The 17,806-nt window shown below is 36.7% G+C and overlaps 1 protein-coding gene across 1 annotated transcript; it reads right to left on the bottom strand.

The window, feature by feature from the left end:
• Window positions 1-5,456: 5,456 nt before the first annotated feature.
• LOC138309297 (von Willebrand factor D and EGF domain-containing protein-like) lies at window positions 5,457-17,360 on the bottom strand. The gene is made up of 7 exons (XM_069250476.1): window positions 17,056-17,360; window positions 16,302-16,460; window positions 13,742-13,934; window positions 13,280-13,467; window positions 12,432-12,689; window positions 5,987-6,092; window positions 5,457-5,594 (listed from the first exon to the last, which is right to left on the bottom strand). The coding sequence occupies exons 2-6, from the start codon at window positions 16,368-16,370 to the stop codon at window positions 6,060-6,062; spliced, it is 741 nt and encodes a 246-aa protein (XP_069106577.1). The 5' UTR covers window positions 16,371-16,460; window positions 17,056-17,360; the 3' UTR covers window positions 5,457-5,594; window positions 5,987-6,059.
• Window positions 17,361-17,806: the final 446 nt, after the last annotated feature.

Here is a 17,806-nt window from a genome sequence, read left to right as displayed (position 1 = left end):
TTAAAGTATTAACAACAATTCACACAATTCAGTTTTTAATTTTTGGAAGCAGTATAAGCCAAATTATCTTTGAATGGATCATCTTTGACTCACCTAAAAAAGATGTTGTTAGTGAGTCAATTAATATTCTTTTCTATGGTAATTATTTAATTATCTGACTTTTCTTCTGAGTACATGATCTGTAACCATCATAGATGTCCATAAGGAAAATATACGTTTTAATATATTCATTGTACACTTCACGTGACAGACTTTCATATAGAATAAGAATCATGTAAACATCATTTTGCAGCGATAATGTCCAGTAAACATTACTGTAAAGAATGCCGTATTAAGAGTGGATATTCATGTGTCAGATTATACTTGACTCTCCCTATTTGGTCTCATATAGCAAAATGGTGAGTGGTGTTTTTCCCTTGTTGTCATTTTAAACTTGCAGATTAAAAAAGCTGTAAGTCTCTCCATCATGTCGCATGGTCCTCAGAATATACTCAATAATCATCACCTACAAGTTTTATTTACTATATTGTATTATTTCAGACAATTATATTGAGAACATAGAATAGAGACGGTCAAATGACAACTGTGACGATGACGCGAGTATTTTGTTTGGAACTTGTTTGATTCATCAGACATGTTCAAATCAAAAACCAATAACATTTCTAGTCCTGCATTGTTCCCCAAAATGGGTCTCTGTATTTTTTTAAATTCGATGTTTTAGGATAATGAGAGGAGGAATGATTGTCTGCAAGCTTAAAACTATTTATTTAAAATGAAATGTGAAATGAACACTTGGAAGATAAATAATCTTCTAACTAACGATTATGATTAAGAGACTTGGCAAGGGAAAGAAAAAAAATTACACTCCCTAAAATGTTGTTTAATGACATATTTGTCCTTCTTTGTTGTACTTAATTTTTGTTAAAATCACATGCTTTTTCAGTTCATTGACTTACAGTACTTTGATTTTGAACTTGTTATTCGAAAAACAAACAAAAAAAAAAAAAAAAAAAAAAAAAAAAAAAAAAAAAAAAAAAAAAAAAAAATAAAAAAAAACACTTTAAAAGGGACCTTCTTCCTTAAATAGCCCTAGATTTATCCGTCCAATGTTTGATTCTTCCAGAGAATTCATCCCAAAGCCCTTTTATATACTAAATGGTGATTGAGCACAGAAAACCTAGAGAATACTTGAAGAATTACACTTCAAATATTCTTTTTGTTTTTCGTCCCATTGGCAATCATGTTATTATTCCCCTGTTTTTGAGTTATTGGCTCGTCTTCCTCTTTTTTTCCTCATCCTACAGGTACTTGCCTTTTTTGAGTCGTTTGAGCTCTACAGTCCATTTGTTTGTGCCTAGCTGCGTTACACACCCATTAATCCTCTCTGTACATTCATGATGTTCTATATCCTTCTTGAATTGACACTTTGTGAGTTCTTGTTAATACGTTTGTGAGTTTCGTTTTTCTCGGCTGGTCCATAGTACCAAATGGCACCAAAAATACCTTGAATTGATTTTTGGTGAGATCCATTTCCTGTTTGAGGTTTTACACTAGGATACGGTTGCTGAGTACTTCCATGCACATTCATTATTGTCCTGTAATGCCAAAATGATTGTACCTAAAACCGACACATTTTGACTTGGTCTTTATATAGTGGAAATTCTAGCTCACACCAATATTATTACCAGAACTTTAGTGTGCTACACCATTTGTGGAGGTTGTGGTATCACACCTCCAATTTACAAAACTACCATAACAAGACGATGAGCAGGAACGATGAAGAAAACGATTATCATTCACCAGCCCTCCACTCCGTTCCCGGCAGATCCACATCGGGCGCATTTTGAGGTTGATTAAAATATACTTTTCAAATAAAATTCTTGTTAAAAACTCTGTGATATTATATTTCTTTTGTAGTACTATGTCATTTCACATGTGGTACTAGTTGCCATATTTGGAGCGCGAGAAGTATCATGGCTGCCAAGTGAGCCATTCAAATGTGCTTAAGAACATACAAACATAATTAGACATGGAAGTGGGTAAACAAAAGATCATTTTATTTTTAAAAATGTTTTTTTAATTTTTAGTTTAAAAATGACAAAATTTACATGACACGTGTGAAATGTAACATTTTCACCACGTGGATGTTTTGCAAAACACTATGGTCAATGGGACGGAATCGTAGCTCTGACCGGAACGACGACAACTGAAAGAAATCTGTAAGAAATCGTCAGTCCTTCGTTCAGATGGCGCGGCGTCCGTCTCCGTACCTCCGGTCCGTCCGTCTTCCGTCCGTCCGTCCGTCACGTACTACCGCAGCTAACACCAACTTGTTCTTCTGTCCCCCCCCCCCCCCGGCAGGAGGGGCCGGGGCCCAATGGAAATAGAAGGAAAATCACACGCTCCGTTGTATGTATGTAAAAAATTTAATGGAGTCCTAAGTTCTGGGATTGTAAAAAACATCTACCGACCTTTCCTTAAATCGAGGGGCACAGACATCCACTCCATTTTTTATTATTATCCCCCCGCCCAACGAAGTTGGGCGGGGGGAAGGGGAACAGAACTTGTATAAATATTTGGGGTCCCCCGGGGCATATAAGATAAACTGGGTTCCGTTCCGTCCGTCCGTCCGTACGAATGGTTTCCGGAGCTTAACTCTAAAACCAGTAGTAGAGATATTTCCACGAAACTTCATACACACATTGGTCCTTATGGTCTAGTAGTGCCTTTTTGCTATTTTTTTAGGTTTTTCATTTTTGCCAGTTTCCATTTTTGCAATATTTCCGAAACCATTGGAAACAATGTTGAAATCTGAAAATATCATATTTTTGTACCAGGTTCGTTTCCGGAGCATAACTCTAAAACCAGAAGAGACATTTCCACGAAACTTCATAGACACATTAGTCTTATGGACTAGTAGTGCCTTTTGCTATTTTAAGGTTTTCACTTTTTGTACTTTTTTCTGTAACCATGGAAACATTGCTGAAAATGGCAGCAGGATTTTTGTTTGTAAGAATCGTTTCCCGGAGCACAACTCTCTAAACCAGTCAGAGATATTTCCATGAAATTTCATAGACACATTGGTTATTGGTCTAGTAGTGCCTTTTGCTTCATTTTAAGGTTTTCACTTTTTGCACTTTTTTCCACTAACCATAGGAAACATTGCTGAAAATGGCAGATTTTTGTAAGAATCGTTTCCGGCAGCATCAACTCTAAAAACTAGTATACAGTATTTCCATGAAAACTTCATAGACACATTAGGTCATATGGTTCCTATAGTGCCTGTTTGAGATATTTTTAGGTTTTTCATTTATTGCACTTTTTCCGTAACCATAGAGACAACATTGTTCTGTGTAAAAAAATATCTCAGTATTTTTGTGCCTTTTGCTATTTTAGGTTTATTCACTTTTTGTACTTTTTTCTCTAACCATGGAAACATTGCTGAAAATGGCAGATTTTTGTGTAAGAATCGTTTCCGGAGCACAACTCTAAAACCAGATATTTCCATGAAACTTCATAGACACATTGTTCTTATGGTCTAGTAGTGCCTTTTGCTATTTTTAGGTTTTTCCTGGGGTTTTTTTCATACGCATAAGTCTCCACAATCAAACTTACTTCAGCTTTGATTTATCCATTGGCGGGGGATGTGAATGACTATGTCCTTGTTCATTTTATTTTCAAATAATGTCATATTACATGTTAAATGATATTTAGTGTATAATTCATATACGTTAATAGTGATTCTATATTGCAATTGTGGTCTATCTCGATTCAGTCAACAGTGATAAATAAAATGTACTCAGGAATTCATAGTCAAATTGATGTGACTGTTTCTATCTCGTAACAATATAAAATCTAGCTAAGGATCGTTTTGGCCATGTTAACAATTTTTGCCCCTACCCCCCCCCCCCCCAACCCTCTGAATCTGTTCAAATTTTTCAAAACTGTTAATTAGTATTAAGAATTGTTGGATTTTACATATTTAGTACATCCCTAATTTAATTGTAAAATAGTTTTCTAATTTTGCAGTTAACCACTGGTAACCACTCAAAATATGCATATATTACATTTTTGCTTGGGTTTTGTCGAAGTACTCTTTGAACAAACTTTATATTTATCATGCAGATTTATTGGAAGTTCATACATATAACATTAGAAAAAAAAACTAGAAAAAATGACCACAATTGTCCAAATCCACATTTTCATAAGTTATGCGGATTTTGGATGGTTACCATGGCATACAATTGAATTAGAGATGTACTAAAATAAAATAAATTTACAACAAATTAATCAATAAATAAGTTTTGAAAAGTTCATAGACTTGGGGGCCAAAAAGGGCTCAAACCATACATAGTCCTTTGTTGATGTTAATGTGTAATTGTATAAACAATTTTGTTTATGGCTTATATAAAATTGTGTAACAATATTGCTAATGTTGATATGTAATTGTGGTAAATACATGTTGTTTTAATTTCATTGTTGGTGGAATAATGCGTTCACTGTGGTATAGAGCGAGACGTTTGATTAATTCACAAATACAAGATAAGTTGTCTCGACGTCAACTTTGACCTGGAATCTTGAATAGGTTATATTTTTTTAAACTGAACACCTCGGAATCATGTTACGTTTTATAAAAATACGTTATATGTCAACTTTAATTACATATCTCGCTTTCACATCACATATTTTTATAACATCACTACATTCTTTATGGTTTTTATATGGTTTCCAAATCTTTTAAACAAAATTACAGTCATACAGCTCAACGTGTGCACAAGAGGATTATTGAGCTCGGCAATTGATTGACTCAAACTAATGGCTTGAAATGATTGCATGACGTTCAAAGGGTAGATCAATTTGATAACACACTTTCCTGTCAGTAAGAAAAATGTTCTTAATAAAATTTAATAAAATCAAATTTCAGCATAAGACAATTCGGGATATACCAGTAGTATAGCGTAAATAGTGATGTACTATGACAATTGTTCTAGTCAGGATGTCCTTTGCAGAAGGATATCAAATTGAAGAAGACATCTCCTGTGGATGTTACGAAGGCAACGCGAGAAACCGAAACATATTGCCACTCCATGTTTTATGGGAAAGCTTCCGAATGGATATGTCACAAACATATGTCTTATTTTTAAAATAGAATTAACCGAACGATTTGATGGCATTGCATGTGTATCTCATTCAAAGATAATAATTCATATTCGCAGTATCGTAAGTTTTTGTTGACATTCGCACGAGACTCACGACTATTTGTGGAATGATTCGTGAGATCCTGTCCATACGTGCATGTCAATGTTTAGTGGTATCGTACATGCATATCCTTCCGCGGCGGTGCAGACGGCTCGGAATATACCCCTGATGTGTTGAGACTAGGATATACCCGACTTAATTCTCCAGGCTGAAATCCGTCGTACTGTTTTCCGTATCCATGGAAAGGACTTGTCTGTGACATTTGATTACCGCCACCTGCAATGTTGGTCCCTTGTGATGCGTGATAGAAAGGAGTTTGGTGACTGAAGGAGTAGCCAGGACGATTGTTTCGGGCGTTGTTTGTCGGCTTGTCATTGAACTCTGTATCGCTATCCCTGGGTAATTAAAGAAACATTCGTGTGAAAGAATTGTATCAGGGGATGTTATAAAATTGTTTTAAACAATCAAGTTCAACACATCTGTAAAGTCCTTTCCGTTTTGTTACTTCTATTAGATACAGATGATTACAAATTCCAACGTTTTATTCCATGATACAATGGGATATGGATAAAGATGTTTTATGGTGGCTCGAAGGAATGCTATTTATCTTTGGAATAATAGATTCCAAAGCATATAGCTGTCTTAGTACTACAGGTTTATTTAAAATCGATATCAAGTCGCCCGTCTTTGTTTTAACGGTGAGGCAATGGTATTCAATAATACGACCATTATAGAACATTTACTTAATGTGAACGATAAAGAGATAAAATATAAGACATATAGAAACCTTTTAGTCCACAGCTTCCAGATTATAACACCAAGCATCAGGATGAGTATAAAGGCCAGCCCTCCAATCCCTGCTACAGCTGCTGTCGTAAGCTTGGTCCATTGGACTATAGAAACAAATGTATTCGATATAAAACCTATTGGTGTATTTTATATTTGTTTATTACAGACTTATCTGCACTTGCGGGTATTGATCGTGACGTCATGGGTAATTTGTTTGCGAGCGTATCGTAATCATTTTCAGATTAAACGATGTGAATTACGCTCACTATATAATGACGTCACAATGAGTACTTACCTGCAGGTGAGCTGACTCTGTAATTTGCAAAGACGGAATTATTTCATTAGGCGTTATCCGGTGTCATAACGTTTCTGTGTCCACAAATAGCATTATAAAACGGGAAAGAGAGATCTCCACTATCATATACACATGGGGACGGTAAGGAAAGAGTTCCACTATCATATACACATGGGGAGGGAAGGGAAGGAAAGAGCCCCACTATCATATACACATGGGGACGGGAAGGAAAGAGCGACACTATCATATACACATGGGGACGGGAAGGAAAGAGCGACACTATCATATACACATGGGGACGGGAAGGAAAGAGCTCCACTATCATATACACATGGGGACGGGAAGGAAAGAGCTCCGACTATACTATACATATACTACATGGATAGGACGTGAAGGAAAGAGAGCTCCACTATCATATACACATGGGGGACGGGAAGGAAAGGATCTATCCACTATCATAACACAATACACATTTAGAGCGACACTATCATATACACATGGGGACGGGAAGGAAAGAGCTCCACTATCATATACACATGGGGGATAGGGAAGGAAAGAGCGGAATCCACTCTCATATACACATGGGGATAGGGGGTACAGATCGCACATGTATACTAAGGAAGGGACGGGCCTTCCAAGGGAATTAGGAAGAAAGAGCCCTCCACTATCCATATACAAGGGGTACGGGACAGTAAAGAGAGCGACACTATTCATATAAACATGGGGACGTGAAGGATAGTAGGCCCACTATCATATACACATGGGGATAGGAAGGAAAGAGCGACCAACTATCATATACACATGGTGGACGCGGTGAAGGAAAGAGTTTTTCCACTATCGTATACAACGATGGGGACGGAAGGAAAGAGCGACACTATCATATACATATGGGGACGTAAGGAAAGATCCCCACAATGATAAACACCATGGTGAAAAAGGAAAAGAGCTCCACTATCATATACACATGGGGATCGAGGAAAGGATAAGAGCTCCCCACTTGTCATTCTACGGACGACATTAAACAATGGACGGCATATCAATATACACAACGGAACGGGAAGGAAAGATTTCACAATCAGATACACATGGGCGATCGGTAAGGAAGAGCCCTGGAACAACACTATCATATTACACATGGTTACTGGTAAGTAAAAGAGCGACACTATCATATACACATGAGGATATGGAAGGATAGAGCCCACACTATCAAACACACGTTGGTACAGGAAGGAAGAAGAATTTCACTGTCCATATCACACGGGACGGGAAGGAAAGATCGACACTATCATGGGGAACATTGTGACAGGGAAAGAAAGAGCCCCACTATTCATATACACTTGGTGAAGGGAAGGGAAAAGCGACACGATCACAAATACAAAGGGTTGATAGAAAGGATAAAGAGTTCCACAAACAATATTCACACAAGTACGGGAAGTTGAGGAAGATCTACCACAATAATCTTGTACACAAGGGGAAGGGAAGCGTATCTATCTCCACTAACATATACAAAAGGGGACCAAGGGAAAGAGTTCCACTATTCATAATACAACATCCGCATAGGAAGGAATCAGATCGACACTATCATTAATACACATGGGGACGGGAAGGTAAAGACTGACAACTATTCATATACAGATGGATGGACTAGTAAGGAAAGAGCCTCCACCTATCATATACAGATGAGGGAACGAGAAGGAAATAGCTCCAACTATTCATATACACATGGGGATAGGAAGGAAACAGCTTCCACTGTTCATTGTAAATAAGTTTAAAGGATATTTCTTTCCAGATATAGATGATGCACATAACTTTCGTTCATTTCTGTTGCGATCCTAATGGAAAATATACTTCCAAAAATGTGGATATATTCTTTTCCCGATATGTGAAGAAAAAGCATAAATATGATATAATTATTTATATTGCATTCCAAGGTCCTGAATCAGTTAGTACCTTCCCCTTAATTTGTTGTTGTTGGAGATATATAATTGATTAATTTAGTGGGGGAACGAGATTGAGCACCACAGACCTCTTGGTGCTCTGTTTGTACTTAAGCATTCACCTGTTTATTGAGATGTACTGCGACGTGGTAGCTGTAGTTGTCGTGGTACTTTTCATGTAGTGTGTTGAAATATCGATGTGGTAGTTGTAGCAGATGTTGCTGTTGTAGGTGTGGATGTTGTGGTTGTAGTTGATGTTGTGGTTGTTGGTGTGGTAGTTGTAGTCGGTTTAATAGTTGTAGTTTGTGTTGATGGTGGTACTTTTGACTGAAGTTGGTGCTGGTGGTTGTAGTTTGTGAAGTAGTTTTGGCGGTTGTAGTTGGTTTGGTAGTGTGTAGTTGGTGGTAGTCTGTAGTTTGGTATGGGTTTTGTAGTTGTAGTCGAGTGAGTGGTAGTTGTAGTTGGAAAGTTAGTAGTTGTGGTGTGTTGGCGTAGTTGTAGTTGTAGTTGGTGGTAGTAGACTGTAGTTGGTGTGTATGTTCTTAGTTGGTGTGGTAGTTGTAGCTGGGTAGTTAGAGTGGTGTTGTAGTTGTGTGTGGTAGTTGTATATAGTTGGTGTTGTGTTGTAGTTGGGTGGTAGTTGTAGTTGGTGTGGGGTAGTATGTAGTTGTTGTTGTGTTGGTAGGTACTTGTTTGGTGTTGTAGATTGTAGTTGGTGTTTTGTATTGGTATGTTAGTGTTGTGTAGTTGTAGTTGGAGTGAATGTTTTAGTTGGTGAGTCAGTAGTTGGTGTAAGTTTTATGTTGGTGCAGTACGTTGTATGATGTGGATGGAATTTTGTAGTTTAGTTGTGTGTAGTGTAGTTTGTCAGTGGTGTGGTATGTTGGTGTGGGTAGATGAAGGATGTGTTGTGGTTGTGGTTGCTGTGGTAGTTGTGTAGTGTGATGTAGTAGTAGGTAGTGGTGACGTTTGTAGTTGTAGTTGGTGTGGTAGTTGTAGTTGTGTTGTAGTTGTGGTTGGTGTTGTAGTTGTAGTTGGTGTGGTTGTAGTTGTATGTAGTTGTAGTGTGGGTAGTTGTAGTTGGGTGGTGTTAGTTGGTAGTTGTTGGTGTAGCAGTTGTAGTTGGTGTGGTAGTTGTAGTTAGTGTGGTAGTTGTAGTTGTGTGTAGTTGTAGTTGGTGTGGTAGTTGTGTTGTAGTTGTAGTTAGTGTATAGTAGTTGTAGTTGGTTGTGTGTAGTTGTAGTGTGGTTGTGTTGGTAGTGTGTAGTTGGTGTTGTGGTAGTTGTAGTTGTGTGTGTGGTTTGGCGTGTTAGTTGGTGTGGTAGTGGTAGTTGTTGTAGTGGTGTGGTAGTTGTAGTTTACTTGAAGTTGGTGTAGTTGATAAGTAGTGTTGTAGTTGTTTGTGTGGTAGTTATGTAGTTGTTAGTTATACCGTGTTGTAGTTGGACTGGTATGTAGTAGATAGTGGTGATTGTTTGTCGATGTTATATGTGCACAGTTTGAGGAGTTTTGGTACCAGTTGTTTGTCCTGACACGAATTATCTACAACAGAATACAACAATTTACAAAAACATGTATCCTAATGCCAATAAAATCGTCGAAAAATACTGCTCGAACTTATAACATCACACCTCGATTAAAGTCAAAATGCGTTTTGCTTTGATTTTCTATTATTAGACTCAATTTTTATCAAACAAAAAAAAGATCATATACTTCTTATGTCTTCCTACCGTAGAGGTCAGGTTGACCTATAACCATCGTCCGTCGTGGTTTGCCGTTTATGTTTTTATAAAATATTCTGTTCAAGTTCTACCAATGTCATTAAGCTGAAGTCTGAGTGGAATCATCATTGAATGGCCATATTATTTTACAAGGTCGATCCAAAAATAAATATGACCTTCATTTAAAACAAGAGGCCCATGGGCCTTAACGGTCACCTGAGTTCAGATACAGAAAGAAACAAAGACATGCATATAAACACTATATATTTGCCAATCAGGCCCTTTAAGTCAGTCAGTGATTTTATAAATTTGACTTTTTAATCTAGATTGACTAATTTCTATGAAAAATAAGCAAATAATGTTCCTAAATGTGTTTTTTCCTATATAAACTATAATAAATTTGACCCCCTCCCCAAGGAAAATCTGAGGTCCCATGGCCATGAAATTCACAATTTTTTGTAAAGAGTCCTTAGACCTTCCAATCTATCAAGAGTATCTGGTTCCATCAAATCTGTGAATTCAAAAAGAAGATTTTTGAAATTACCATATTGACCCCTTTTGTAAACTTGACCCACTCCCCAGAGGGAAACATTAATTTACCCCAGGGTCATATTATTCACAATTTATTGTAAAGGACTTTAAGACCTCTCCATCTATGCAGAGTATTTGATTCTAACAAGTTCCAGAATTTCAAAAGAAGTTTTAGCCTATTACGACCCGTTTTTGGCCCCGCCCCTAAGGCCCCTGGATCACCATGGGGATTTGTACTCATCACATGGGAAATTTGGTAATATAAGATTCAATGGCCATCTACATAGGGATAATTTCTGACTACAATTGACTAATCCCCTCCTTTACCATATATAATGACTAAATAATACTCAATAATGTGTTTTCCCTATATAAACTACAGTAAACTTAACCCCCTCCCCAGGGGGAAACCTGAGACCCAAGGGTCATATAATTCACAATTTTCATAAAACACCTTAAGACCTGTCCATCTATGATACGAGTATTTGATTCTACCATTTCCAGAATTTAAGAAGGATATTTTTAAAGTTTTAGCCTATTTGCCCATTTTGGCCCCGCCCATCTGCCCCGAGGGGGTTGACCAGGACCAATATAGATGTAATATTAAAATTTTATCTCAGGCTAATAATTCTAAACAAGTTTGACTTATTTAGTATGAAAATTGAGCAAAAAATGCTCATAAATGTGCAATCCCTATATAAACTATAGTAAACTTGACCCTCTCCCTAGGGGGGAAACGGGAGACCCAAGGGTCATATAATGCACAATTTTCATAAAACACCTTAAGACCTGTTGATCTATGAAGAGTATTTGATTCTACCATTTCCAGTATTTAAGAAGAAGATTTTTAAAGTTTTAGCCTATTTGCCCCTTTTGGCTCTGCCCCGAGGGGGTTGACCAGGACCAATATAGATATGATATTAAAATCTTATCTCAGGCTAATAATTCTAAACAAGTTTGACTCATTTCCTATGAAAATTGAGCAAATAATGCTCATAAATGTGTTTTCCCTATATAAACTATAGTAAACTTGACCCCTTCCCCAAGGGGAAACATGAGACCCCAGGGTCAAATTATTCACAATTTTTGTAAAGGACTTTAAGACCTTTCCATCTATGCAGAGTATTTGATTCTACCATTTCCAGAATTTCAGAAGAAGATTTTTGAAGTTTTAGCCTATTTGACCCGTTTTGGCCCCGCCCCTAATGCCCCTGGGGGTCAGTCATGGAAAATTGGTTAATAGGATTCAATGGCCATCTCATACTGATAATTCTGACAATATTTGACTCATTTCCTATTACAAATGATCAAATAATACTCAAAAATGTGCTTTCCATATATAAACTATAGTAAACTTAACCTCCTCCCCAGGGGGAAACCTGAGACCCCAGGGTCATATAATTCACATTTTTTTGAAAAGGACCTTAGGACCTTTCTATCTATGAAGAGTATTTAATTCCATCACATCTGGGAGTGGAGAAGAAGATTTTTGAAATTTTAGTCAATTTTACCCCTTTTGGCCCCTCCCATAGCTCCCTGGGTGTGTGGGGACCATATAATTCACAATTATTATTGGCCTTATGCCTTAGAAGGTTTGTGCAAAATTTCATTGAAATTGCTTCAGTAGTTTTGGAGAGGAAGTCGAAAATGTAAATTGTTTATGGACATACGACGGACGACGCACGACGACGGACAAAAGGCGATTAGAATAAAAAAAATCATGCAAATGTTCTACGATTACTGGTGCTGTTGATATGTATGAAGTTAAAGCACGGGCAGATCAGGGATTGTGGTTATTTTAGACACAAACAAAATGTCAAGAGGACTGCCAAAAACATCCAAATGAAAGCAAATATCTTAATCAGCTAAATTCAAATCATGTTCAACTATGGTTGGCAGGTAACCTTGATGGCTTGTGAGTTTCTTGTTATAGCACGAAATCAAAACAACACTACATACCAGTTGTGTACACGTGATGTCTGACTCGTTACACGTGATGCACGAGGAGTCGTACTTAATGATCACAATGTCATCACTAAATGTAATGCCGTCGTTAGAGACACTGAGAAAGAAGCCGTCAGCCATGACAGTGTCCACTGATCGTCTCCTTCTTAAGGACTGTGGCACAGTGCATGAACACCCGATCCCACCAGCTAAAGCATTACCAGGAAAGGTCTCATTCTTAGTATCCAAAGTATATCCAGCACCTGATGTTATCTTAAAATTGATATTAACATCATCATTACACCCATAATGCATTGTAAAAACAAATAAAACAATTAACAAATATTACCTAATCATTCAATCTTACTTGTAACCATCATTTTATTGACTTCATATTATCATCTCATAATAGATATATTATAATGACGTCACCATTTGTCTCTGAAACAACTGATTGCAGCGGGGAAAATAGTCTGTAAGATATCTTAAATTACACAAGTTTAGACTGAATTATAAGGATAAATTGGACTATATTTGTATTGTTTTTTGTAATGGAACTGTATTTTTTATTACCGACCGCTTAGAGCTTGTCAGTGACATTAAAATATACTCGAGTTAAAAACGCATAGGGTCTCTTCAGAATATTTTCAAGTTATTCATTCAATAAAACTCAACTTTTATTACCGACCGCTTACAGCTTGTCAGTGACATTAAAATATACTCGAGTTAAAAACGCATAGGGTCTCTTAAGAATATATTCAAGTTATTCATTCAATAAAACTCAACGTTTTTTTTCTGTCCATTAAGAACAAATGTATACAGAAAGGAAACGAATAAAATTGTCGCGCACTTATTAGACTTACCGAGAAGTGGACAGCTCTACATGTGATATCTTCAGACGCGAAGTTATCCCCAGAAATATAGAACGTGTTACAAGGATAGCGGTCGGTGGCACACAGACCTGGATTTGTTTCTGGATGTATCAATGGAGGCATCGCTCTTTGTATGTCACATTCGACACCTTCATATCCCTCGGTGCAAACACAGGATCCTGAAAAACAGGCGCAGAAATCAAATAAAAGAGACGTGTAGACACACTCTGTCAGTTCAAACGCCCAAGGCATAGTAAGGGGAGACATTTTTAAAAATATATTTCATTCTCCCCCACCCCCCACTATATTTACTTCATAGGAATTTTGCAGTTCAAGCCTGCTAAAGGCTGTATTTTGTCTTTATTAATTATTCCGTTAGAACGATAAACAAACATTGAATAAATGAAGTATGATGTCCCGGTAATATCTGAGTGTAAGATTGTAGATTTATACCATTGATACAATCTCCATGTCCTGTGCAGTTGTTAGGACAATCCAGCTCTAACATTTCATCAAGGATCGTCTTGCCAGGACTTCCGTCTGTTGATTCAGTCTTTGTCAGATTTTCCAGTTTCACTGCTATCAGGCGACAACTTGTCGCTAGTGTAGCTGCTGTGGTTTCCATATATCTAGTGTCCCCGATAAGCTAAAACAAATTAGTACTGGTCCATAATCTTACAAATAATGTTGGTCATCCTCCATTTAAGTTTTTTGATGTTTTCGTACGATATCCATGGCTAGATAATTGGTATGTAGCTAATTAGTGTTGCTAAATTATGCCGAGACAAAATATGCGGCAATGTTATTGTTCGGGACAGACATACACATTTGTGAAAAATACTTGTTCGTTCTGTCTTCTTGATATACTTATAATTATATAAATTGAATATGTACGTTAGTATCTACCGGAACGTGCCGACATTCCCGTATTTGCGTGATATTATTTTGAGCTGCCATTTGCATGTTAATGTCAAATCAGCTCATCCAAACACGTAATGTTCCTGCTAAATACAAACATACTAGCATAGTTCATGACTTATTTCTAAAATACATTTGTTTCTGTATGTTTCGCCAATTTACGATCTACGCATAGTGACATACGTGCCTGAATATTGTACACCTGGTAACATACATATCCGAATGTCACACACGTATACGTATGTCGTATATCTGGTGACATACAGACCTAACTATTCTATCTATATGATACACCTGGTGACATACAGACCTAACTATTCTATCTACATCATACACCTGGTGACATACAGACCTTAATATTCTATCTACATGATACACCTGGTGACATACAGACCTTAATATTCTAACTACATAATACACCTGGTGGCATACAATTCTATCTACATGATATACCTGGTGGCATACAACCCTAAATATTCTATCTACATGATACACCTGGTGGCATACAACCCTAAATATTCTATCTACATGATACACCTGGTGGCATACAGACCTAAATATTCTATCTACATGATATACCTGGTGACATACAGACTTAAATATTCTATCTACATGATACACCTGGTGACATACAGACTTAAATATTCTATCTACATGATACACCTGGTGACATACAGACCTAAATATTCTATCTACATGATATACCTGGTGACATACAGACCTAAATATTCTATCTACATGATACACCTGGTGACATACAGACCTTAATATTCTATCTACATGATACACCTGGTGACATACAACCCTAAATATTCTATCTACATGATACACCTGGTGACATACAACCTTAAATATTCTATCTACATGATACACCTGGTGGCATACAACCCTAAATATTCTCTCTACATGATATACCTGGTGACATACAGACCTAAATATTATATCTACATCATACACTTGGTTGCATACACCTAAATATTCTATTTAAATGATACACCTGGTGACATACAGACCTAAATATTCTATCTATATGATACACCTGGTGACATACATACTTAACTATTCTATCTACATGATATACCTGGTGACATACAGACTTAAATATTCTATCTACATGATACACCTGGTGGCATACAACCCTAAATATTCTATCTACATGATACACCTGGTGGCATACAACCCTAAATATTCTATCTACATGATATACCTGGTGACATACAGACCTAAATATTATATCTACATCATACACTTGGTTGCATACACCCTAAATATTCTATCTATATGATACACCTGGTGACATACAGACCTAAATATTCTATCTATATGATACACCTGGTGACATACAGACCTAAATATTCTATCTATATGATACACCTGGTGACATACAGACCTAAATATTCTATCTACATGATACACCTGGTGACATACAGACCTAAATATTCTATCTACATGATACACCTGGTGACATACAACCCTAAATATTCTATCTACATGATACACCTGGTGACATACAACCCTAAATATTCTATCTACATGATACACCTGGTGACATACAGACTTAAATATTCTATCTACATGATATACCTGGTGACATACAGACTTAAATATTCTATCTACATGATACACCTGGTGACATACAACCCTAAATATTCTATCTACATGATACACCTGGTGGCATACAACCCTAAATATTCTCTCTACATGATATACCTGGTGACATACAGACTTAAATATTCTATCTACATGATATACCTGGTGACATACAGACTTAAATATTCTATCTACATGATATACCTGGTGGCATACAACCCTAAATATTCTATCTACATGATACACCTGGTGGCATACAACCCTAAATATTCTATCTACATGATATACCTGGTGGCATACAGACTTAAATATTCTATCTACATGATATACCTGGTGGCATACAGACTTAAATATTCTATCTACATGATATACCTGGTGACATATAGACTTACATATTCTATCTACAGTGGTGACATACAGACTTACTATCTACTACAGATATACCTATGGGTGACATATAGACTTACATATTCTATCTACATGATACACCTGGTGACATACATACTCGAATATCCTCTACACATGATGCTACTCCTTCATCAACATCGGCAACTGTCACAGGCAACACCTCCATACATTTTTGTAAAAATGTTTTTGCAGTTAAAAAAGCTATGCACGCTAGTGATGCTTTCGCTTCGTCCCATCCATTTCTCCATGATAAAGCCTGTAAAACAAAATTGCATTTGAATGCATGACTTTTGCACAAATCTGAATGACCTACAGTTGTGTTACAATTGGCATACATCAAATGTTAACAATGTTACTTTACGTTTATCAATATACGTAGTTAAACAACAAACGAGAAATATCAGACGGATCTTAACACTCTGTCTTCGTCAATTGAAAGGAGCTTTCTTCTATTTCCCGTCTCTTGTTCTCTCTTTCTGACAACTGTTTTATACACATAAGATGATTACACCTCCAGTCTGCATAGAAGCAATCATTTGCCAATAATTAAAATAACCGCTTGTCAACAACATTGATTTCCAACTGGAAAAAGTATTCAATGAAAACAGCTAAATTTCAGAGGTTGAAAAAATAGATACAAATATCAAAACGAATGTATTATTGTATCGTTACAGTGTTGGGGACTACATTTTGCTCAGATACTTTATATCGGCCAGGAGATTGCAGAATACCGACATGGCAAAACAGCTACGTGTCATTTAATATCTTTTGGTGATTATGATTTAACAAAAAATATAACACGTAATTCCAGAAATTTTAAATATTTGAAACAAACCATGCACTCCAATTACCTGAGGCTCTTCGTCAATATCGTCACCAAAAACAATTGGAAATTTAGGAATAACATCAGTCTCAGGAACCTCCCTCCTATACCGTTGAAGGATGTTAGGTGCTGATCTCTTTTTACGGGTGGAGTCGTCACAGGTCTTAAAAAACCCATCAGTAGATTGTGTAACGCATGGATTGGTTTCCAAGGTAGCCCGGCATGTGACATTGTTAGAGAAGACTTGTCCGTCACACGTACAATAACGGGGCAGGGTTAACCCCACGTCAGATAGATCAATATCTTCTCTAAACAAAGACTGGCTTAGATTACCAATCCTACAAAATATTCATTTGAATGGCTGAGTTCAAGTCATTGAGATTTAATATTTCAAATGTTGATCACGTTCTAACCACTTGAACATCACTCCGGTTTAGGTTATCTATTATCTTTCTCAGAGAGCGACAAAATGCAGAAATGAAAGACAGACGAAGTAAGCAGTAACTGGTAAGATGAAGAATTGTTTATGAATAGACACTTATTATAATGATTTGCTATTACATCCCATTTTGATGACCTCTAGGTATTGGCAAAAATCATTTTTATATGAAATGTAAAACACAAATATAAATGTATATATGTGTACATACACCATCCAGTTTTCATAGAATAAAATAATCTTATAAATAACCATATTATGATATTTGTATACATATCCACAAACAAGCCTGGGGTATTCTCATCAACCAAGCATGACAAAGCAGTGTTAGATATATGAT

This window comes from Argopecten irradians, chromosome 15 (genome assembly GCF_041381155.1).
Source record: "Argopecten irradians isolate NY chromosome 15, Ai_NY, whole genome shotgun sequence".
Classification (NCBI taxonomy): Eukaryota; Metazoa; Mollusca; class Bivalvia; order Pectinida; family Pectinidae; genus Argopecten; species Argopecten irradians.
The sequence above is the reverse complement of the archived record's forward strand: the minus strand, read 5'-3'. Positions and strand labels throughout refer to the sequence as shown.